The 23,903-nt window shown below is 50.6% G+C and overlaps 1 protein-coding gene across 11 annotated transcripts in view; it reads right to left on the bottom strand.

Annotated features, from left to right (window-relative positions):
- The window catches only part of RCBTB2 (RCC1 and BTB domain containing protein 2), a 1,530,600-nt gene that overhangs the window by 1,133,991 nt on the left and 372,706 nt on the right, over positions 1-23,903 (bottom strand). For all 11 annotated transcript variants that reach the window (XR_011284121.1, XM_069639837.1, XM_069639845.1 and 8 more), the window contains one exon: positions 22,026-22,176. Coding sequence is in view for 10 of the 11 variants with exons in the window: in XM_069639837.1 (XP_069495938.1) it covers positions 22,026-22,176 (151 nt within the window). In the remaining variant the exon portion in view is untranslated. The remainder of the gene's footprint in view (positions 1-22,025; positions 22,177-23,903) is intronic.

Here is a 23,903-nt window from a genome sequence, read left to right as displayed (position 1 = left end):
GTTTTTGTGTATGAAGGCAATGCCGCCTCCTTTGGTTTGACTGGTGTTGCGATCGCTTCTGATGATAGTATATCCTGTAAGGATGGCCAAAGATAGAAGTGGTTCTGAGGCTGCATGAAGCCAAGTTTCTGTAATGGCGATGAAGTAGAGGTCATGTGCTGTGATAAGATCGGCCATGTCAAGCGCATGAGCAGTGAGGGACCTGGCATTAATCAGTGCTCGCTTGATCGATGTTTTTTACGGAGTGGAGATACTGGTATTGGGTTTCATGTTCTTGGTGGTGGTGGGTGGTGGGGTAGCAAGGGCCATAGCAGTGTGTATTGCAGGGTTTGTGTGCACGGTAGAGCATGGGTGGCGATGGATGGCATGCGGGAATCTGGAGCCAAGTCTGAAGTTCCTAATATGTAAACTGCATGGTTGGTTAGGAGTGGGTTTAGTGGCAAAGTGTTCTAACCAGAGGGCTGGTGAGTTGAGGGAAGGGTTAGCAGTAGGTGGTGATAGGGCCAATGTGGATAGGGACAGGGCTGCGAAGTATTAGGTATAGCATAAGTGTGCAATTGTCCACTCAGGTTAGGAGTCATGATGTGCCCAAAGTGAGTATCGCACAGAAACCTTGAATGAGTGTAGGTCTCGGTTGGTGAAAATCCTGATGGTGTAGCACTGAGGTATAAGGTGAGTGTCCAGGTCAGTGTGAGGTAATTAGCACAGTAAAGTGTGTGCTAAAAATATATTGGACAACGGCTATGCAAGTGGTGAAGCCAGGATTTCTTGCCAGGGCAAGGCGTGCACATTATACATGCAGGCCCAGGGAGGAGGCCCTGAAACTTAAGGAGATATATTTAGTTTATTGGGGTGTTTTTTTTGCATGCTTCTGTGGACATTGTCAAAGATTTAACAAGTTTAGGCCATTGACCACTTAACTAGTTAAAATAACTAAATTCAACCAAATATACACTTCTAATTTCCTAGAACATTAAGGGCCTGATTCACGGAGCGTTTTGCTATGGGACTGCGCCATTATTTGTATTTATTTTTATTTATTGAATTTTATATAGCGCTTTAAGCCAAAGCGCTTTACATGAAACAACCGTGAATACATTACAAGCAATACATAATGAGTCATGAATCAAGTAACTGAGAATAATAAACAGAACAATTTACCATGAGGTCATAGGAGTAAACATGTGTGAAAAAGGACAGTTGCGAGAGAAACAGTGAAGAGATATCAGGTTGGGGATTGAAGAAGGTAGGATTTTAAAGAAGTGCGGAAGGAGGGGTAGGAGGTGGTGGAGCAGATAGGAAGAGGGAGACGGTTCCAGTAAAGAGGAGCAAGAAGCTGGAAGGAACGGAAGTGGGATGGTGTGCAGGGTGCAGGTGGAACAGTGAGTAGGAAGGGGTCGGCAGAGCGAAGTCGGCGAGAAGGAGAGTAGAATGAGAGGAGGAAGGAAAGGTAAGGTGGAGCAAGACCGCAGAGAGATTTAAGGACATAACAGAGGAAGTTGAATTTGAGTTGGGAATGAAAAGAGAGCTAGCCCAGCGAGGAGAGAGAAGAAGAGATGGAATCAAGGAGAGAGAGAAGACGGAGAGAACGGATGGCAGAGTGGTAGATGGATTTAAGGGGGTTTAGATGTGAGGAAGGGAGACCAAAGAGGAGAGCAGAGCATTAGAAAAGTCGAGAGAAGATTAAAGAGGATATTAGGAGTTTAGTGGCGTGAAAGGTAAGGAAGGGTCGGATTTTGCAAACGTTAAACAGATGGAAGCGAGAGGAACGGGAGGTTATAGAGATGTGGTGAGTAAAGGAGAGGTTAGAGTCGAAGTGTAGGCCAAGATTGCAGGGATAGGGGGAGATGGGGAGCTGAGAAGGAGGAAAGAGAATGGAGGGAGATGGGGAGGGGGGAGGATGGGTGTTAGCGGGAAAGAATAAGACTTCGGTTTTGTCAGTATTTTGGGTAGGAAAATGAGAGGACATCCAGGATTTAATGGTAGTGAGGATGGAAGAAAATTTAAGATGGATGTCGGGGGGTAAAGGAAGAGAAGGAGAGGAAGAGCTGGGTGTCATCAGCATAAAAGTGGTGAGAGACACCAAAAGAGAGATGATTGGAGCTAGAAGGGAGGTATAGAGTGGGAAGAGAAAAAGGCAGAGCATAGAACCTTGGGGGAGTTTAGGGGTAGGTGGGGGAGGTCAGCCGCCCCAGGAGACTGCAAAGGTGCGATTGGATAGATAGGAGGTGAACCAGTTAAGAACAGAGCCTTTGAGGCCAAAGGAGGAGAGAGAGTCAAGGAGTAGAGGGTCATCTGCAGTGTCAAAGGCTGCTGAAAGGTCAAGAAGAATGAGAATCGAAGAATGTTTAGAGTAGTGGGCAGAGAGGAGGGAGTTGAGAACAGAGGTGAGCGCGGTTTCAGTGGAGTGGTAAGGGGGAAATCCAGATTGAGTAGTGGGGAGGCGAGAGAGGTTGGAGACGAACGCTGAGAGTTGTGCGTAGACAAGGCATTCAAGGAGTTTTCATAGGAAGGGTAAGCGAGATGGGGCGAAAGTTGGTAGCCAGGTGGGGGTTGGCTGAGGGCTTTTTCAGGATTGGGATAATGGTAGCATGTTTGAAGGCAGAAGGAAAGGTAGAGGTGGCCAGACAAATGTTGAAGGAAGTAAGGTAAGGTATAAGGAGAGGGTACATTTTGGGGATGAGAGAGGTGGGAAGAAGGTCAGAGGGAGCAGCGGTTGAGTGAGTTTTAGATAGGAGGAGGGAAACCTCAGATTGAGTGACTGCTGTGAAGGTAGGCATGGTAGTGGATGGGGTGGTGGGAGGTGGGGGAGAGTAAGAAGGGGAGCGTAAAATGTCTTGACCTAGATTATGGACCTTGGAGGAAAAGAAGTTTGCAAGGTCGTGGCTGAGAGAGGGGAGGCAATAGAATGATCAGGCGTAGGAGGGGAGAGAAGGTGAGTCAGGGTTTGAAACATTTGGTGAGGATGAGAAGAGAATGGAGGAGATCTGAGAAGTAAGTTTATTTGGCAGAGTTGAGGCAGTTGTCATAGAGGGAGTGGTAGGAGAAGTAGGTGGATTGGTTGGTTGGAGAGGGGTGTTTAAGCCAGCGTCTTTCAAGGCGTCTAAGGAGGTAACGCATGGAGGAAAGATGTAGAGAAAGTCAGGGTTGGGCAGGTTTACGGGAAGGGGGGAAGAAGGTGAGAGGGTGTAGTTGGTCAAGACTGGAGGTGAGGGACGAAGATAGAGTGGAAGAGGCCTCGTTTGCAGAGAAAGAGGAAAAGTGAGAGAGAGGGGGGAGGGAGGAGGATCAGGAGGTGTAGAACTGAGAGGGATTAAAAGGTACGCAGATCGCGCCGGGAGAAAGAGATGGAGGGTGAGGGCGGGGAGAGGGAGGAGAGGAAGGGGGAGTGAGGGAAGAGTGGTCAGAAAGACAGTTAGGAAGGTTGGATACAGATGAGGCGGAGAAGGAAGAGAAAGATAAGGTCAAGAGTGGAGCCGGAGGAGTGGGTGGGTGGGTGGGTGTTGAAGGGAGAGGGGTAAGAAGGTAGGAGTCAAGTATAGATAGGAGGGGAGAGGTTGGGGAGGATTAGTGGAGAGATGGAGATTAAAGTCGCCAAGTACTATTAGGGGTGTGGGACTGGGGGAGATGAGGCCAAGGAGGTAGTCAATATCGTCATAGAAGGATCCAAGAGGGCCAGCTGGGTGGTAAATAATGAGAAAAGATATGGCGTGCGGGGAGGTGAACATTTTATACATTAACGCAAAGGAAGCGAGGACTGGAAGAGGAGTGGGACAGGGAGTCGATTGGCACTTGGGATGCAAAAGGAGACCAATGCCGCCTCCACAGCCCGTTGAGCGGGGGACATGGGTGAAGGAAGAGGAGGAAGAAGAGAGAAGCAGGAACAGAAGTATTGTGGGGGGATCAAAGTTTCTGTAATACAGAGGAAGTGAAGATTTAGACGTATAAACAAGTCCCAAAAAGCAGCAGTTTTATTACAGAGTGATCTTGCATTCCATAGGGCGACGTCAATGATGTTGGAAGTGTAGGTAATTTGGGGATAGATGAGATGGTGGTGTCGAATTGAGGTGGTTGGACGTTGGGCCAAATGGAGGTGGGGGGTGAAGGATAGTTGACAGTGGAGATGGTCATGGGGATAAGGCAGAGAGATTTGGGGGAGGACAGGGCAGTAAAGCAGGGAGAGGAAGGGGAAAAAAAGGAGGTAGTTGGTAGGCGGTATTACGCATGCCTGAGGGTACAGTAAGAGCGGAGTGGTTGTGGGCAGGTAAAACGTAGTTGGGAGATACAGTAGTCTCAGTGGGTGGAGCGTAGTAACTGAGCAGGAGGTTTCCACTGGGCTAATGGGGAAGATCAAGCAAGTTGTGGTAGCCAGTAAGATGGTAATGGCTGTTTATTATCCTGGTGGGAGGCCTCAGGACGTGTGATGACAGGTGGCAGTGGCTCAGGGGTTACGGTGTCTGAGAGTGTAGTGGCTGTGCGGGAGGATATATTGGGTCCGTAGGGTAAGGATAAGGAAGCGGTGGGTGAAGTGAGATGGCAATGGGAGTTTATTCTCTAGATTGGAGACCTCTGGGTGTGAGGTGAGATGACAGGGTGGTATAGGTTCAGCGCACTCGGTAGGTGGGAGCTTTGCAGCTGTCCCGGAACAGGCGGAGGCGGTCAGCAGGCTGTGGGTGGTAGTGAAAAGGTAGTGGATGCTTGTATACTATGCAGTAGACGTCAGATTATGATTGATTTATACGAGGTTTTTTGATTGGGAATGGGGGTAGTCCAGGAAGGTGGTGGGTGGTGGGTGCTGGCATTGGGCTACAGCTCGTGGATGATGCTTCTGTGAATCAGCCGAGTATTTGAGCCCAAAAAATAATCTCTTCTGAGTTTTACGACTTTACATTTAGGACATGCAACACAAAAAATGTGCAGTGCTACAAAAAATGAAATGGGGTCTACTCTGTGAAACAATTTGCTCTTCAGGATGATTAAATTGCTAAATGGGTTGTATGGAGGCTGCAATGCCAGATGCCTAAAAGCTCTCAATAAAATACATGCAAAGTAACTGCTGAATATGAAACGTCATAAACCTGCTAAAGGTGGTAATCCAGAAAAGAAAACAGGTTCTGCTTTTTTCATCCAACATCATTACATCATGCACATTCTGATTTTTTAAACCCCCTTCATCAGCTTCCTCATCACAGACTTCCCAAACCACTATTTCCCACATAAAAATTGAGCATTTCTTGGACCCCTTAGTCCTTCTTCCATATTTATGCATGTTTGATTCCTTACTCCAATACCTCTTCAAGGCACCTGCCAATGTGTCTCTTGGCCTGTGCTTTAGTATGTCTATGTGAAGGACTCTCTGCCCTTTCGCTTTGACAGAGAAGTTTTTCCAATACATTGTTTTTATTATTGTTTGTTTCGTAAATAACATAGGTATTGCTGGGCTTCCCACTCCAGTGTGTATATGGATTTTGTTTTGTTTATTGACCAGTGTCGGTATTGATCCGCTCACTGTCGGCTACTCCCAAATAAGCCTTACTCCTCATATTGCCACATATATAATATTAACAGTTTAAATTCAAATACTGAAGGTCAGTTTATTTGATTTCACAGATATTAATGACTAATTTTGTGACATCAGTTTGCGCGATGCAAATAAGAGGACCCACCCCCCAAAAATCTTTCTCCACCCAGGGCCCCGCAAATCCTAGAGTCGGCTCTGTTGCTAGGCTCCCTACACAGGATTATAGGGGAACTTTTCCTCTGCTGCAGGTATTGCCGGGTTCCCTGCATGTGACCGTACTATTCCTGGCACTGTGGGCATGTGGGGCGCACAAGATCCCAGGGTCATTGCCAGGCAGGATGTAGCTCGTTGCCACCGTTACCCTTCGTGGCCGACAGCGTTCGGGTAGAGCTTGGATCCTGGAATGGGATCCACCTCTATCTGTACAGCTGGAGTCAATGGGAAAGCTGTGAAAAACCTTGCAGTACATTTGGAGGAGGTTTCTGGGCAACCCCAGTGTGTGTGTATGTGTCACCGTAATCGTATTTCTGATGCTTGTATCTGCTTGGATTCACATACTGTGCATAGGCCGATATCGAGTGGAAGCTGCAGAGTATTACAGTTGTTTTGGAAATTTGAAAAAAAGGGATGTCGACAGGGCGTGCCAGTAATACTATCCCAAGTGTGACGTCCACTGTACCCATGGTGCTTCATGCGTCGAGGTCCCTCAGATTATTTTGTTTCCGACATGAGATAGCATGTAGTGTAGCGGGAGTACAGGTGTATCGAAGCAGATATGGATCAGACAAGCTCAAAGCATCATGCACCTTCTCTCCAAGGGGAGGAAGGGTGGGTGCATGTGAATCTAAGCATCGAAAATACAATTACGGTGAATAATGTATCCCTTCTGAGGGTTGTGAAATCTGCTTAGATCACATGCTGTGCACAGATGAGCGAGCAGTGTAAGGTGAAGGTTGTGGGTAGTGAGAAGTTTCATTGGCAAACAGATGTTTTAGAACAACTTGTCCCACCTGTGTATCTGCTTTGGAATGGGTGTCAATGCAGTAGTGTTGAGTGAAAGTGTGCATTGAGCTCCATGTAGCTGCTTTGCAAATGCTCTCTAAGGGGACATTTACAAAAAAAGCCAGAGTAGCTCCTGTGCTCCGTGTAGAGGGAGCTCTTGGCGTGAAAGGCAGTGTTTTGTTTGACAGAGGATAGCCCAGATGAACAAGTTACTTACCAACTGTAATGTTCTTTCAATTGGATGTTCCTCCCACGTATTCCTCATCTTAGATATATCCTTACCTTCAGCTTTGCTGCTTTGGAAATGTTTTCTCTCTCCACCAGAGGGCGCTCCACTCGAGGCGGCGGAGATGTCTCTCAGCGGCATCCGTCGAGTACCGACGTCATCCGCTGTATAAATGCCTCGAGCATGCCCGTCGGCTTCAGTTCTGTTTTTCGTGTATCAGAGCCCATGAATTGTAGTTGAAGGTGTGCCTCTTTTGACCCAAGCCTTAGAAGAATTTAGAGTGTAAAGCACTTAAACTGTACTGTGGGGTAGGCTGGGAGGGTCGATGAAGAATATGTGGGAGGAACATCTAATCGAAAGAACGTTACAGTTGGTAAGTAACTTGTTCTTCGAATGGATTGTGTCCTCCCACGTATTCCTCATCTTAGATAGACTCCCAAAGCAGTTTTGTATTGGAAGTGGGAGTACAGACATTCTTTTAGTCATGTACAGAATGAAGTACTGATTTAGAAAATAGACCTCCTTAAGAGGTAGTTGAGTCCAGAGCATAATGTTTTATGAAGGTATGCATGGATGACCATGTGGCTGCTGCACAAATGTCGTGTACAGGGACACCCCTTTGAAGTGCTGTTGAAGTTGCCATGCCCCTAGTTGAATGAGCTCTCAATCCATCAGGGGGATCTTTCCCCCGCCAGCCTATAACACTCAGTTATGGCTAAGATTATCCATCTTGATAATGTTGGTTTGGTTACGGCTAGACCTAATTTACAGCCAGTGTATCCTACAAACAGTTGGTCACACTGACATTTTTGTCAATCTTGAAATATAAAAGCTAAGAGCCCTTCTAGGATCTAATCTATGTAGTCGTTCCTCTTCCTTACTTATGTGTGGAGGAGGGTAGAAAGTAGGTAGTAGTATTTTTTGTGACAGGTGAAAGTCTGAGACGATCTTTGACAAGAAAGAAGGTTTGACCCTAAGGACATCTTTATCTTTATAAAAGGTGGTGTGAGGAGGACCACTAGAAAGTGCCTGCAACTCACTCAACCTGCGGGCTGATGTCAATGCAATTAGAAGTATTGTTTTCAGAGTAAGAAGCCTTAATGGACAAGAATGTAAAGGCTCAAAAGGAGCACACATAAGGAACTTTAATACCAAGTTTAAATCCCACACAGGAACTTGAAAAGGTATTGGTGGAAATACATTATTTAAACCTTTTAAAAATTGGGTTATTAAAAGGTATCTTAAAGTAAGATTCTTCCTCTGACGAGCGCTTAAAGATAGATAGCGCTGCTAAGTATCCTTTTATCGTACTAACCTGCAGCCCCAGATTAGCCAAATGTAACAGAAAAGGTAATACTGTAGGCATATTACATTGAAAAGGGTCCACATTCTTATCCCTGCACCAGTTACTGAACTTGTTCCAACGATACCGGTACAGAGATTTAGTTGCTGGCCTTCTGGCCGAAAGCAAAATCTCCATAACGTCACCTGGAAGGTCCCAATCTTTGCATCTCAACCTCTCAGAAGCCATGCGTGAAGGTTGAGTATGTTGACCTCTGGATGAAGAACGTGACCTTCCTCCTGCGAGAGAAGATCTTCTCTTTTTGGAAGATGTATTGGAGGGCAGATGGACATGTCGAGAAGGTCCGGGTACCATGTTCTCCTGGCCCAATCCGGGGCAATTAGGATCATGAACTTTCTCAATCTCCTGATTACTTGAGGGATCACAGGGACTGGAAGGAACACATACAGAAGAGGAAACTCCCATTCCACTACATATGCGTCTCCTAGAGCTCCTCTCGGGGGAATTCCCTTGAGCAGCACAGTTCGCACTTCCTGTTGACAATGGTCAAGAACAGATTCACTTGCGGGGTTCCCCAAAGATCGAAGATCTCTTGAAGGACTTCCTGAGCTAGTTCCCACGCGTGCGAGACTGTGCTCTGCCTGCTCAGAGCGTCTGCCGCTGTGTTTTGCTCTCCTGCTAGGTGAATGGCAGACAGAGAGATCCCTTCTTGTATTGCCCAGAACCAGAGCTGCATTGCCTCTCTGCACAGTGGTAGTGACCCTACTCCTCCTCTCTTGTTGATGTAGCACATGGCCACTGTGTTGTCCGTCATTATCAGGACATTCTTTCCCTGTACAGAGGGCAGGAAGGCCTTCAGTGCTAGTCTGACTGACCTCAGCTCTAATAGGTTGATGTGTAGTTTGGACTCAGATGGAGACCAATGACCGCTGAGTGTCAATTCGTTGGTGTGAGCTCCTCACCCCGTGAGTGAGTAGTCCGTTACTACTGTTATCTCCGGCCATGATTGCCAAAAAGATTCTCCCTTGAGGATATGTTCCTTGCAGGCCCACCATTGTAGATCCTGAACTACCCTGGTTGGAACTTGTAAAAGATATGTAATTTCCCCTGGAAATTGGGACCATTGAGTCCTGAGGGCCCACTGAAGGGATCTCATCCTCAACCTGGCTTCTGGCACCAGAACAATGCAGGATGCCATGAGGCCGAGCAACTTGAGAAGATAGAAAGCCGGTAGACACTGGGCATTCTGGAATTTTATAACCATCTGCAGAATGTGGTGAGCTCTCTCTTCGGGAGACGAGGCTTTGCCCGAACAAGTATCCAAGACTGCTCCGATAAACTGGAGCTTCTGTGATGGTATCATGTTTGACTTTTTTTAATTTAGAGAAAACCCTAGTTTGTGAATGAAGTGGCAAGTCTTGGATAGATGATCCTGGGCTTGTTCTGGCGAACGTGCCCTGATCATCCAGTCGTCCAAATAGGGATAAACGTGAATCCCCCGCTCTTCTGAGACTCGCTGCCACTACCGCCATCAACTTGGTGAAAACTCTTGGGGCGGTGGTCAACCCGAATGGCAGAACTCGAAACTGATAGTGAGAACTGGCAATCACAAACCTCAGGTACTTTCTGTGCTTGAGATAGATTGGCACATGAAGGAACAAGTTATTTACCTGTAACTGTTGTTCTCCAGCATGGGTCTGGCATGGATTGACATGCTCATGAATATTCCCCGTCGTCAGGCTGGGAATCCTCGGTAAAGAAAAAACCAGTATCAGTTTCGTTTCTGATCTGTCTTTCGTAGTAATAACCAATCACTGGTCTCTGCGTCATACTGACCACAGCCAATGACTGCCCTCTACCTAAGCACCGCCTCTGGCAGCCATCTTCAGATTTGGAAGCGCGTGAAGTGGCAGTATGACCAAGTGAAGAGCCGCAGAGGGTTATGTTACGAAGTTCGTTGGTCGTGTAGAGTATGGACAACCCCTCTGTCCCCAAGAAACACCCTGACCGATTTTGTTATATGGTCAGTGTGAATATTAAGGCCACAGGTGGAAGTCCGGAAAGCCAGGACGCGGGAACAGCCGGAAGAACCCCTTGAGCGCTGCAAAGCAAGATACAGTGGTTAAGCAATGAAACAGGGCCCGAATACCTTCATGTACATAAACCCCAAAGCTACCAGAATACCTGTGATAACTTGGGTCAAGGCGTGGGTCTCCTAGCTTAGGCTGGAAACGTGCTGTAGGGTAGAACAGGCAACCACCTATTTGTAGGACCGAGGTCCTAGCCAATGAAGAGCTTAAGCAAGAGGAATCCGTGGAGCAGGCGTGAGTCGGTAACAGGCAAATTCAAAAGTACTTGAAGGGTTAAGCAAGAGGAGTCCGTGGAGCAGGCGTGAGTCGGTAACAGGCAAATCCAAAAGTACTTGAAGGGTTAAGCAAGAGGAGTCCGTGGAGCAGGCGTGAGTCGGTAACAGGCAAATCCAAAAGTACTTGAAGGGTTAAGCAAGAGGAGTCCGTGGAGCAGGCGTGAGTCGGTAACAGGCAAATCCAAAAGTACTTGAAGGGTTAAGCAAGAGGAGTCCGTGGAGCAAGCCGAGGTCAGAATCAGAGCAGGTCCTTGAACAAAGAGAGAAGTCACGTGATCCGAAACTAAACAGCTGTGAAGCAACGCCTTCGGTTCACCGACTCCTTTTATCCTCGGAAGGGACGCACGTATAGTCACGTGTGACGTGACCCGAAAGCGTTGCAATGCTGCTAGGCAACCAAATTCACGTGATCCGTGAAGCGCCGGGAAGCGCCGGTCTCCGCAAAGGACGTAAGTTCCTGAAGTGACGGAGCTTCCAGTTGATCTGCCACCGCCGTGAAGGGCGATAAACACCCGCTCCCCCATACATGCCATGCCGTGCCCTGATGTGTGCGACGGGAGTGGGGGGCACGGTGCACGAGTGTTGGGGAGTGCGGGAATGGGTAGGCAAGGAGGGGCGAGTGGGGAGGTGTGTCCGTGGTCTAGGAAGCGGCGTGACAGAATCCCCCCTCAAAGGCCCACGACCCCGTGGGCTAGCAGGACTGTCCCTGTGAAAGTGGGAAACCAAAAGCGGGGCATGGACATCCCGGGCGGGAACCCAAGAGCGATCTTCGGGACCATAGCCCAGCCAATCCACCAGGTATTGAAGCCGACCCCGATGGAAACGGGACCCAAGGATGGCACTGACCTCATAAACATCCTGTGAATCCACCGAGACAGGAGCGGGCGGGACCAGGACACGGGTAGGAGCCAGGTAAGGTTTCAAGAGAGAAGTATGGAAGACCGGGTGAATCCTCCAAGAAAGGGGAACCGAAAGCTTGAGGGCCACAGGATTCAAAACCCTGGAGATCCTATAAGGGCCCACAAAACGAGGCAACAACTTGCGACAGCCAGGGATCCGCAAATGCCTGGTCGAAAGCCACACCCGATCGCCCACCCGATACTCCGGGGCTGCGGCCCGTTTGCGGTCCGCTTTAGTCTTCATAACTGTCTGGGCCTCATGGAGATGGACCAAGGTCTGGGCATGGACACCGGCCAGATCCCGAACACAGGCATTAGCAGCGGGAGTAGCAGAGGGGAAATCAGGAAGTGGGAGGGCACGTGGGTGCTGCCCGTATAAAGCATAAAAGGGGGAAAAACCTGTGGTCGAATGACGGGAGTTATTATACGCAAATTCAGCAATATACAGCAGATTGGCCCATGAGTCCTGATACTGGAGGGACAAACACCGCAAGTACTGCTCCAAAGCCTGGTTTACCCGCTCGGTCTGCCCGTCACTCTCGGGGTGATAAGCTGAAGAAAAGCGAGCATCGATCCCCAGGAGTCTGGTGAGCGCGTGCCAGAAACAGGACGTGAATTGAGACCCACGGTCTGATATGATGACCTGTGGTAAACCAAAGAGGCAGAAGACAGATCTGAAGAATAAGCGAGCCAGAGTTGGAGCAGAGGGTATACCAGTACAGGGGATAAAGCGGGCCATTTTGGTGTATGAATCGACAATAACCCATATGGTGTCGTAGCCCTGTTTGCGGGGTAGGTCAGTGATGAGATCCATCGAGACGGTGTGCCAAGGTCTGGGAGGTACGGGAAGAGGTAAGAGCAGCCCTAAAGGCCGTCCTTTGCGTGTTTTGCATTGGGCACATATGGAACAAGTGTTAAAATAATGTTCGACATCTTTTCTCATGGAAGGCCACCAGCACCAGCGTTGCAACAGGTCCAGGGTACGCTGTTGCCCGGGATGGCCGTTTACAGCAGCATCGTGTGACCATGCTAACGCCTGGTTGCGGACGTCACACGTGGGAAGGAACAGTTTGTCGTCGATGAAAGGCAACCCCTCGTGAAGAGCAATGTCCCATTCGTTGAGAGCCTGAGGATTCTGGGAAACCCAACGCCTGATGTCGATAAGCATGGTGGGGGATGGGGTACAAGTACAGATGACATGGCCCTTTCCTAGCAGTGTGTCGGGGTACACGGACAAGAACTCCCCTCCGGGAGAACGGGACAAGGCATCAGCTTTGCCATGACTGCGACCTGGTCTGTGTTTGACCACAAAATCAAACGCGGCAAAAAATAAATGCCAACGCACCTGTCTGCTGTTAGCACATTTTAATGAGGCCAGGTCCTGTAGGTTTTTGTGGTCTGTATACACCACTGTCTGATGTTTCGCACCCATGAGGTGATGACGCCACGTTTGTAAAGCATCCTTGATGGCCAACAATTCTTTTTCGGTTACTGTATAGTGCGCTTCAGCCACCGAAAACTTTCGTGAGTGAAAGGCCACTGGATGTAGACAACCCGTGGTTGGGCAAGGTTGAGACAATACTGCGCCTAGAGCAAACGAGGAGGCATCAGCCTCCAGAATGTAGGGGAGTTCCGGATCAGGATGCTGTAAAACAGGGGCGGACACGAACCTGGCCTTGAGTTCCTCAAAAGCCTTCTGATGGGCGGAGGTCCAAGTGAACGGGACAAGGGGGCTGGTCAGGGCGGTCAGTGGAGCAACAATAGAAGAGAAGCCGGCGATGAATCGCCGATAGAAATTTGCGAAGCCGCGAAAAGATTGGAGTTGTTTCAGAGTAACAGGAGTCGGCCATTCGGTGACGGCATGGACCTTAGATAAATTCATGGACAGGCCCCCAGGGGATATGCGAAAACCCAGAAACTCCACTTCCTTGGAATGAAACAGACATTTTTCAGGCTTGGCAAACAAGGCATTGGTCTTAAGGCGAGAGAGCACCTCCCTAACATGCCCGACATGTTCCTCCAGGGAGGACGAATAGATCAGAATATCGTCCAGATATACCACCACGAACGTGTCCAGGATGTCTGAGAACACTTCGTTGACAAAACGTTGGAACGTGGCAGGGGCATTACAAAGCCCGAAGGGCATTACCGTGTATTCATATAACCCCTGTCGGGAGCAAAACGCCGTCTTCCACTCATCCCCAAGCCGCATACGAATCAGATTGTACGCCCCCCTCAGGTCCAGCTTGGTAAAAACAGATGCTTTAGTCAACCTGTCTAGTAGCGTGGATATGAGCGGAAGAGGGTACCTGTTCTTAATGGTAATGGCATTTAACCGTCTGTAGTCCACACATGGACGGAGATCGCCCTCCTTTTTCGGCACAAAGAAAATCGGACTAGCAGCTGGAGAACAAGAAGGACGTATATGACCCAACTCCAGAGCTTTTTGTATGTAATCCTTAAGGGCTTGCTCCTCTGACCGTGACAATGAATAAACCCTACCCTTGGGTACAGGAGCGTCTGGGACCAGGTCAATCGGACAATCTTACGGTCTATGAGGGGGGAGACCCTCAGCAGTGGCCTTATCGAACACCGTGTGGAAATCGTGATAGGCCGCAGGGATGTTGGCTGTGACAGCCCCCACAGTGTGTGAAGGCACCGGGTCTGAAGCACTATCGTTGACATGGGTGGCAGCCATGGCACCAAGAATCGTGGCAGGAGTGGACAAGGAATCAGTGTCGATGAGACAGAAATGTTGACATACCTCCGACTCAAACGTGACCTGTCCGTTGCCCCAGTTGATCAATGGGTTATGTTGTTGTAACCATGGTATTCCCAGTATTATGCCGAACAGTGGTGTATTGATCAAATCAAATGCCAGGGTTTCTCTATGGATGTTTTGGATCACCACTTCCATAGGAGCAGTTTGGAACTTAATCGGACCGGAGGATAGCGAAGTACCGTCTACAGCATGTACTGGTTCCGAATGTTCTTTCCTAACCAAGGGCAGATTGAGGCGACGGGCCAGGGAAATATCGATGAAACAACCAGTGGCCCCGGAATCGATCACAATATGGACTGTGTATTTGATCTCTCCAGCGGGTTTTAACAGAGCCTGGACCTCTATCGGTCTAATAGGGCCAAAGGCAGGTTCGGAGGGGGTCGAAGACAGGCTCGCCGGTGCCCCCTGTATCATGGGCGAGCCTTCGGAAAACCCGGTGTTTTGTTCTTGGGACGTCGGGGGCATTCCCTTACAAAGTGTCCGTTTAACCCACAATAGAAACAGGCATTGTCGTTTCTCCGGCGTTCTCGTTCTAATGGGGTTATCGGGCTACGGATACCTCCTATTTGCATGGGTTCAACAGGGGTGGTGGATACGGAAGGTCCGGAGTGTATAGAGAAGGATGTTTCGGCCCTTCTCTCGGATCTCCTTGCGTCTACTTGTAAAGCAAGATCCACCAAATCCGAGAACCCTGAAGGAAGAGCAGGAACTACTGAGAGGGCATCTTTCATGGAGTTGCATAGACCACGATAGAACACGATTGCCTTTTTCTCCTCAGGCCAGGAGGTCTCAGCAGCGAGTTGGTTGTACTTGGTGATATATTCTATCAGAGTCTGTTTGCCTTGTGTTAGATCCAAGAGTTCGAGATCTCTAGAATGGGCTTTATGTCGTGTATCAAAGACTTTGGCCATTTCTGATACAAGAAGGTCGAAGTCATAGAGAGCAGGATGGTCATTCTCTAACATCGGGTTGGCCCAGGTGGCCGCTACCCCGGACAAATGGGATAGAAGAAACGCAGCCTTAGTACAAGAGTCGGGGAACGCTAGGGGTCTGCACAAAAAATGTAATCTACATTGATTAATGAAAGTGCGATACTTCTGAGGATCCCCTTGATAACGTTCGGGGGCAGCAAGGGGAACAGGTGTAGGTAGCAGTATAGGAGTGGGTGCAGGGGCCATGGCTGGGGCTGGCTGGTCTGAGGGGACTGTGTCACCGAATTCTGCATCCGTGGGTAACGGAAAACGTGTGCTTTGTAGGGCATCCAGACGGTGGTGTATTGCTGTCATGTCAGCCCTAAGAGCCGCTACTGCTTGTAACAAGGCGGTCACTGGATCCCCGGCGGAGGGATTCATACTCTGGACGACCAAAAAATAGGCTTCACAGTCTGTTACGAAGTTCGTTGGTCGTGTAGAGTATGGACAACCCCTCTGTCCCCAAGAAACACCCTGACCGATTTTGTTATATGGTCAGTGTGAATATTAAGGCCACAGGTGGAAGTCCGGAAAGCCAGGACGCGGGAACAGCCGGAAGAACCCCTTGAGCGCTGCAAAGCAAGATACAGTGGTTAAGCAATGAAACAGGGCCCGAATACCTTCATGTACATAAACCCCAAAGCTACCAGAATACCTGTGATAACTTGTGTCAAGGCGTGGGTCTCCTAGCTTAGGCTGGAAACGTGCTGTAGGGTAGAACAGGCAACCACCTATTTGTAGGACCGAGGTCCTAGCCAATGAAGAGCTTAAGCAAGAGGAATCCGTGGAGCAGGCGTGAGTCGGTAACAGGCAAATCCAAAAGTACTTGAAGGGTTAAGCAAGAGGAGTCCGTGGAGCAGGCGTGAGTCGGTAACAGGCAAATCCAAAAGTACTTGAAGGGTTAAGCAAGAGGAGTCCGTGGAGCAGGCGTGAGTCGGTAACAGGCAAATCCAAAAGTACTTGAAGGGTTAAGCAAGAGGAGTCCGTGGAGCAGGCGTGAGTCGGTAACAGGCAAATCCAAAAGTACTTGAAGGGTTAAGCAAGAGGAGTCCGTGGAACAAGCTGAGGTCAGAATCAGAGCAGGTCCTTGAACAAAGAGAGAAGTCACGTGATCCGAAACTAAACAGCTGTGAAGCAACGCCTTCGGTTCACCGACTCCTTTTATCCTCGGAAGGGACGCACGTATAGTCACGTGTGACGTGACCCGAAAGCGTTGCAATGCTGCTAGGCAACCAAAGTCACGTGATCCGTGAAGCGCCGGGAAGCGCCGGTCTCCGCAAAGGACGTAAGTTCCTGAAGTGACGGAGCTTCCAGTTGATCTGCCACCGCCGTGAAGGGCGATAAACACCCGCTCCCCCATACATGCCATGCCGTGCCCTGATGTGTGCGACGTGAGTGGGGGGCACGGTGCACGAGTGTTGGGGAGTGCGGGAATGGGTAGGCAAGGAGGGGCGAGTGGGGAGGTGTGTCCGTGGTCTAGGAAGCGGCGTGACAGTTAGGCGGGAGGGTTCGCATGTGAATCCATGCCAGACCCATGCTGGAGAACAACAGTTACAGGTAAGTAACTTGTTCCTTCTCCAGCATGGGGTCTGGCATGGATTCACATGCTCATGAATAAAGAATACAGAGCAGTACACACATGCACAACCACGGGAGGTGGCAAAGGCTCAACATTAAGCATTACATCAAACTCAACATTAAGCATCTTACCTCCTCACCAGGCTCACCTCAGGCGAACAGGTTGCGCAGCACTGCTTGGCCGACCCTGGACTCCTCCCTGGAATCCCGATAGACGCAGTAGAATTTCGTGAAGGTGTGCGTCGACCTCCACGTAGCAGCCCTGCATATGTCCAGCAGGGGCACACCAGAAAGGAACGCCGTGGTAGCTGCGATCGCTCTGGTGGAATGGGCTCTCGGACGGCCAGGCAGCGGTCGGTTTGCCAACCGATGACAGTACATGATACAGCCGGAGAGCCATCTGGAAATGGAAGCCTTCGAGAGAGCCTTCCCCTGATTGACAGGTCCAAAGTTCACAAAGAGTTGTGACGTCTTCCGAAAACACTTTGTGCGGTCCACGTAGAACTTCAGCGCTCTAGCCACATCCAGCGAGTGCAAAGTCCTCTCAGCCGGCGACGAAGGCGACGGGAAGAACACAGGCAACACCAAGGGTTCGTTGAGATGGAAGTCCGACGGTACCTTGGGCATGAAGGAGGGGTGCGTCCTGAGCACTACCCTCGTGTCGTGAAAAGTCAAGTACGGGGCCTTGCAGGAAAGGGCCTGGATCTCTCCCACCCGTCGTGCGGAGGTGATGGCCACAAGAAACGCTGTTTTCCACGACAGAAACTTCAACGGGGCCGAGTGCAGAGGCTCGAACGGAGGTCCCATGAGCTTGGTCAGCACCACGTTGAGCTCCCACGCCGGGGCCGGAGCCTTCACCGGCGGGAACGATCTGAACAGTCCCTTCATGAACTCTTTCACCAGACGATGAGACCACAAGGACGTCCGGCCCGTGGTTCTGGTGTATCGGGAGATCGCAGCAAGATGAATCTTGATGGACGCGTGTGCCAGTCCAGCTTTGGCCAGCGTCAGCAGGTACGGCAGTACCTGGCGAGCCGTAATCCGTAGAGGGTTAATCTTCTGTGCGTGGCACCAGACAGAGAACCTCTTCCATTTGTGTCCGTAGCATTTAAGAGTCGAGAACGCCCTGGCCTTTGCAAGAACCTCTCTGCAGTCGGCCGGTATGTCGTATCCTCCAAACTCTAGCGCTGCAGGAGCCAGGCCTGCAAGTTCAGCGATTTCGGGTCGTGGAGGAGGATGGCGCCTCCTTCCCTGGAGAGTAGATCCGCGTCCACCGGCAGCTTGATTGGCGGGGACGCTGACAAGTCCAGAAGGTCCGGGAACCATATCTGCCTCGGCCACGCAGGTGCGACGAGGATCATCCTGCACCGTGACCTCTTGAGCTGGTTGACGAGCCGGATTAGCAGTGGCAAAGGAGGGAACGCGTAGAGGAACAGGCCCTCCCAGGGGAACGAGAAAGCATCGCCCATGCTCCTCGCCTGGGGAAACCTGCTGGCGAACCTCCGGCACTTGGAGTTCGTCGCCGTCGCGAACAGGTCGATCTGGGGTGTGCCCCACCGTCGGAAGAGGCGATCCACTAGATCCTGCCGTAGTTCCCACTCGTGGCACGAGCGCAGCTCCATGCTGAGTGAGTCGGCGATGGTGGTTTTTATCCCTGCCAGATGAAACGGCACCAGAAACATCCTTTGGGCGACGGCCCAATGCCACAGGTCCTGCGCCTCCTTGGACAGTGCTGGGGACCTGGTTCCGCCCTGTTTCCTGATGTAAAACATGGTGGTGGTGTTGTCGGTGAAGATCCTCACCACCTTGCCCTTGAGGGACGGAAGGAAGGACCTGAGGGCCCAGAACACTGCACGGAGCTCCAGGACGTTGATATGGAGGGACTTCTCCGTCGGGAGCCAAAGGCCTCTCGCGTGCAGATTTTCGGTGTGCGCTCCCCACCCTTCCAGGGAGGCATCCGTGGTCACTGTCTCCTGGTGGTCTGGGGTCTGGAAGTCCATGCCCGCCGTCAGATGCGCGCGGGTGCCCCACCACCGGACCGCTCGGCGGAAACTCTCGTCGAGTGTGATCCTCTCCTCGAAGCCGCCCGTCGTTTGGACCCAGCGCGCGTCCAGGAACTCCTGCAACGGGCGCATCCGGAGCCTGCACATGGGAATGAGGTAGATGCAAGAAGACATCATTCCGAGGAGGGACTTGATGGACCTCACCTTGGCCGCGTCGGAAACCAACATCCGCTGTACCTTGCCCAGGATGGACCTGGTCCTTTCCTCCGACGGGGAGGCCAGAAGGGACACTGTCGAGCTTCGCTCCCAGAAACAGTGCGTTTTGCGCGGGTACCAGGTGGGACTTGGCGTAGTTCACGGAGAATCCCAGGTCCGTGAGAAGTTGGACGGTCCTTGCCGTGTGCTCCACGGCGAGCTCCCTCGTCTTGGCTCGGATGAGCCAGTCGTCCAGGTAGGGGTAGAAGTGGATCCCCTTGCGGGCAGCTGCGCCGCCACCGGTGCAAGGCACTTGGTGAATACCCTGGGTGCCGACCGTAGTCCGAAGGGGAGGGCTTTGAACTGGTAGTGACGCCCTTGGACCACAAGGAGAAGTTGAGGGACGTGAAGTTCTTTCCTGGCCACGGGGGGGACGCGTGGGCACCTTCTTTGAAACTCGAGCGCGTGGCCCCGGGCTAAGGCGTCCAGCACCCAACGGTCGGTGGAGATGGACTCCCACACGCTGACGAAGCTCGCCAGCCGGCCTCCCACCGGGGTGCTTCGGTGGGGGCCCGACCCCACGGCCGGTTCAATCCTGTTTCGACGAGGCTTTGCCGCCTTGACCTCCTTGGCGACGACGGCGGGGTCCGCCAGACTTGCCTCGTCCTCTGTAGGCCTCCTGTGACGACGAGCGGGCCGCTTGACGGTAGGTGGAGAAACCGCCGCCGGAACCTTTCGAGGCGCCCTTGCCTCCGCTGCTCCAAAAGGGCGTCCGTCGTTGCTGCAGAACCCCAAGGGCCCGGGCCGTCTCAGTGTCCGCTTTAATGGCCTGAAGGGAATCGTCCACTGTTTTCCCAAACAGGTTGTTCCCATCGAACGGCATGTCCAGGACTCTGGTCTGTACGTCTTGACGGAAGTCCGTAGCCTTGAGCCATCCACGCCGCCTAAGGCACACGCCGTTGCCCAACTGGCGAAACCCAGTGTCGGCGATGTCCGTCGCAATAGTGATGGCGTGGTCCGACGCCACCTCACCTTCCTGTAGGATCTCCAGGGCATCCGCCCTCTTGTCGTCCGGTAGGCAGTCCAGCAGGGGAGCCAGTTTGTACCATTTCCTTTTTCTTCTCCTCAGGGCAGAGTTGGAAAAGCTCGGATGCCCTGGCGATCATGGAGTGGAACGATCCAATCTCGTCGGGCGGAGAAGCCCTGGTGGGAGGTGACGACGGTAGATCCTCGTCGTATATCTCGTCGTCCGTACCCATCGCTGCCGTGTCAGTCCCCGTATCATCCCCTCGGATGGACGGGGAGGAGGGCTGGACGGGGCGCGACGGCTGAAAAGGAGGTGGAGGGTGAATCCTTCTTTTCTTGGGCGGGGGAACACCAGGAGGTCCCGGTTCAGGATCCCCCGACGGGAGAGGTTCCTCCGTCGGCAACGGTAGTCTCGTCCTTATCTCTGAGCATAAGGACTGTATAGCCAACAAAATGGCCGCCGAGTTGTCTTGCGGCGCTGGCAGAGGGGAATCCGACGGGCGATCAGGGGCCCCGTCGGCACCCTCGACGATGTCGTCGTCACCTGCGTCGGGATCCATCCCGACGGGCCGGTCTTCTTCCACGCCAAGGCCGTGGCTTAAGACCTCGATCAGCTCTTCCTCCGAGGTTGAAGCCGAATCTACGACGACGCCCTGCCCCCCCTTTTTCTTCCCCGCTGGGGATTTCACGGGGGTCCTATCGATGGGCACAAAGAGGACTCCCTCCGAGGTGGCAGGGAGACTCTGAGCCCCGAGGTCGCCACCACTGGTGTAGCCTCCACAGGCTGAGCCAGGGCCGCCGCGACAGTATCGATAGAGGGCTTGGCCGGATGGATTAAGGCCTTCACCACCTTAGGTGCGCTCACCGCCTTATCCTTGAGGGGGGGGACACTGCCTCGCTCCCCCTCCGACGGGGCCTTCGAGCTCGACCGGGGCCTCTCCAGGAGCTTCGCCGGGTGCTCGCCCTTCCTCTTACCCGACCCAGAGCGTTGGCTCGTGGCTGAAGGTGCCGGGGAGGGTGCGCCCTGCATGGCGCCCGTAGAGCCCGACCGTTCGGCGCTCCCGGTGCCAGCGGACTCGCGGTGCTTGGCCTTGTGTTGGACCCCCGTCGCCGGGGCGTCCTCAAAGGTCTGAGAAGACCGCTCGGATTTCTTCCTCTTCTTCTCGCCTGACGGGCTCTTCCCTTCCAGCCAGTTGGCGAGACGTTGATGGCGGTCCTTCATGGTCCGCTCCGACATATTGCCGCAAAACGCACAGTCCTTCTCCACGTGCGTCTTGTCCTCATGTAAGCAGTAGAGACAAAAGGAGTGTTCGTCCTCCTTAAAGACGTTCTGCAGCTGGCATCCAGGGCAGACCCTGAACAGCTTTCCGGGCGTCGAGCTTCCCTTCTCCTGGGCCATGTCCGGGCCTGAGAAGCTTCTGGAGTCCTCCAAAAGCGTAGCTCGACGAAATCTTCACCCTTGAGGGGCGCAGACGAATCCGACACGGGTCCCCGTTGATCGGATGGAGAGTCGGTGGAGCTTGAGGCTCTTTTAACCGAAAAAAACGAAGTTTTTGAGAAAAAACGTGAAAAAATAGCACTAACGCTCGAGAGCAATAGCACGAGGATCCCAACACATGAACGTGCGGTAAAAATCTGAAGATGGCTGCCAGAGGCGGTGCTTAGGTAGAGGGCAGTCATTGACTGTGGTCAGTATGACGCAGAGACCAGTGATTGGTTATTACTACGAAAGACAGATCAGAAACGAAACTGATACTGGTTTTTTCTTTACCGAGGATTCCCAGCCTGACGACGGGGAATATTCATGAGCATGTGAATCCATGCCAGACCCCATGCTGGAGAAACATGCCGCTATTACCAGAATAATCCTTTGAGCAAACCAGTTAGCAAGACTACTTCAGCAACACTACTTCAACAACACATTCTGCAGAATGGAATCTCCGACTCTCCCTCTTTGTTGACATGTACTTATAGTTAGGCTGGTGCGTGGCTACCAGAGGAGGGTGGGTGAAGTGGCATGGTCTATGGGTATTCCAACAGAGTATAAACATGATTGGAAAGGATTGCATATGTACTTTTGTACTATAGAAAATAAAAAATACTGACCTAAGAAGCAAAATGTATTGCAATTAGTAGCTTTGGATTGAGTCTTACCAGCAGTCACGACGACAACATGCGGCCCGCTTCCAAAACTGAAATGCATTATCCTTCGGCCGCATAAGTAATCCAATCGCTTTGGTTCAATGGTACTTTGAATATCACCAGTCCCCAAACAGCCGCTGCTGTTTGTGCCAAGCACAAAGACCTAAGGCCAGAGATATAAAGAAATGAAAATGAAAACTAAATAGCGATATTTTAAGGGATAAAATACCTCTGGTTCGAATGTAGAGAGTAGAGCGTAAATACCCCAAATAGATCTCCCTCAAAAAGCCACTACTTCCATGATATAAACCAATATAACGGAGAGAGACTCGACATGTTATCTAAGCGGCAGAAAATAAATCGTTTCAGTACATTCTCGATGCAACCCGCCATCTCAGTCAATCTCAACACACATGCGATTAGACCACCAACATTTAGGAGCACAGTTCCTTAGAAATATTGCCAGACAATTTTATCGGCAGCAGTCAGCGCTTGTGCAATTTCACAGGTCTAGAAAATGTACATGCCATAAGTGCTTTGACCTTCATGGGGTTTTGACTCAACGTTACTTCCAGACATTCTGATTCCATTAAGATATTAATGCACACCCTCTTTAAGTTATTGAGATATAGGTTAGATGCCCCATGAAATACAACCGAAACATTTTCATAGAGTGAGAGGGGAGGGGGACCAGAATCAGCCTATACAGTGTAATCCATTTCCATTCCAGACAAACCCTTAGTGAAGGTATACCCAGTTCATATCTTAAGCTTGCTATTGGAACACAATTTGGTAGAGTCAACACTCGCCTCCACAACATACCCTCTATTCTCTTCAATCTATGATATGTGAATGTGGGATGATATCAAAACCAAACGGAAGGGCCGGTATTATCTTACCAATATAATATTTAATAAGTGGAGTGATGGAAACTTTACAGCATATGTTTAGTATCAGTTTCATCTGTGAGCCTAAACTCAGGATTTTAGAGTTCAGACCAGCTGTAACCACTCCTTTGGTTGGATAAGATCTAATCACCGATACCAGATAGGTGATCTCTAACTATTGGAATCGCTTGATTATCCAAATACCAAGAGAAAGATTTAGTCATCTTAAGTGGATGTTTAAAGATTTGGATTTTGGATTTTTCGGGATTTGTTTTCAGCCCATTCAACTCTGCATAATTCTGAAAAGCATTAAGTAGCCTCTGGCCAACCTGGGTGCAATCTAACAGCACAATGTCGTCGGCATAGGCCAGCCAGCCGATTTTAGATGGACCCAATTTTGGGCTGGCCAATGCCGACTTTAAGATCCATTCAATCCAATCGGCCAGATAGAGGTTAAACAGGAATGATGCTACTAAGCACCCCTGTCTAACACCCCTTGTTATAGCAATGGATTTAGAAAGATCTATCAAATCTAACCTGTAACCTTGTATAATTCAATCAGGATAGCCAACAGACCTTCTGGCAGTCCCCAATCTCTTAATTTCCCCCAGAGGTGGTCCCGATTGATAGTATCAAAAGCCGGAGACAGGTCTATCCATGCCCCAAACAGCTGGAGATAGGGACTCTCCTAAAGCTGGTTTGATGTTTTGAAATAATGCTATGTTTTTTAGCCCATGCTTCCAAGTCCATAAGGACGAGGCCAGCAAAAATGTTTCCATTGGCATCCAAGAGGGAGATCGGGCGGTAATTTGAGGGTTCCAACCGATCTTTCTTTTTTTTTTTTTAACCAACTTTATTTTCTTCCCATGCACTCAGGTTACAAACATATATGTGAGAAACAGTATACAATATTCTTTTCATTGTTCTTCTTTTTCAGTTCTCATTTCAATCCTGCAGGAAGCCCATGAGTTTTAACATTTATAACTCCCCCCCACCTTATGTC

This window comes from Ambystoma mexicanum, chromosome 7q (genome assembly GCF_040938575.1).
Source record: "Ambystoma mexicanum isolate Mex_15411 chromosome 7q, UKY_AmexF1_1, whole genome shotgun sequence".
Lineage (NCBI taxonomy): Eukaryota > Metazoa > Chordata > Amphibia > Caudata > Ambystomatidae > Ambystoma > Ambystoma mexicanum.
This window is presented reverse-complemented; position numbering and strand designations above follow the sequence as displayed.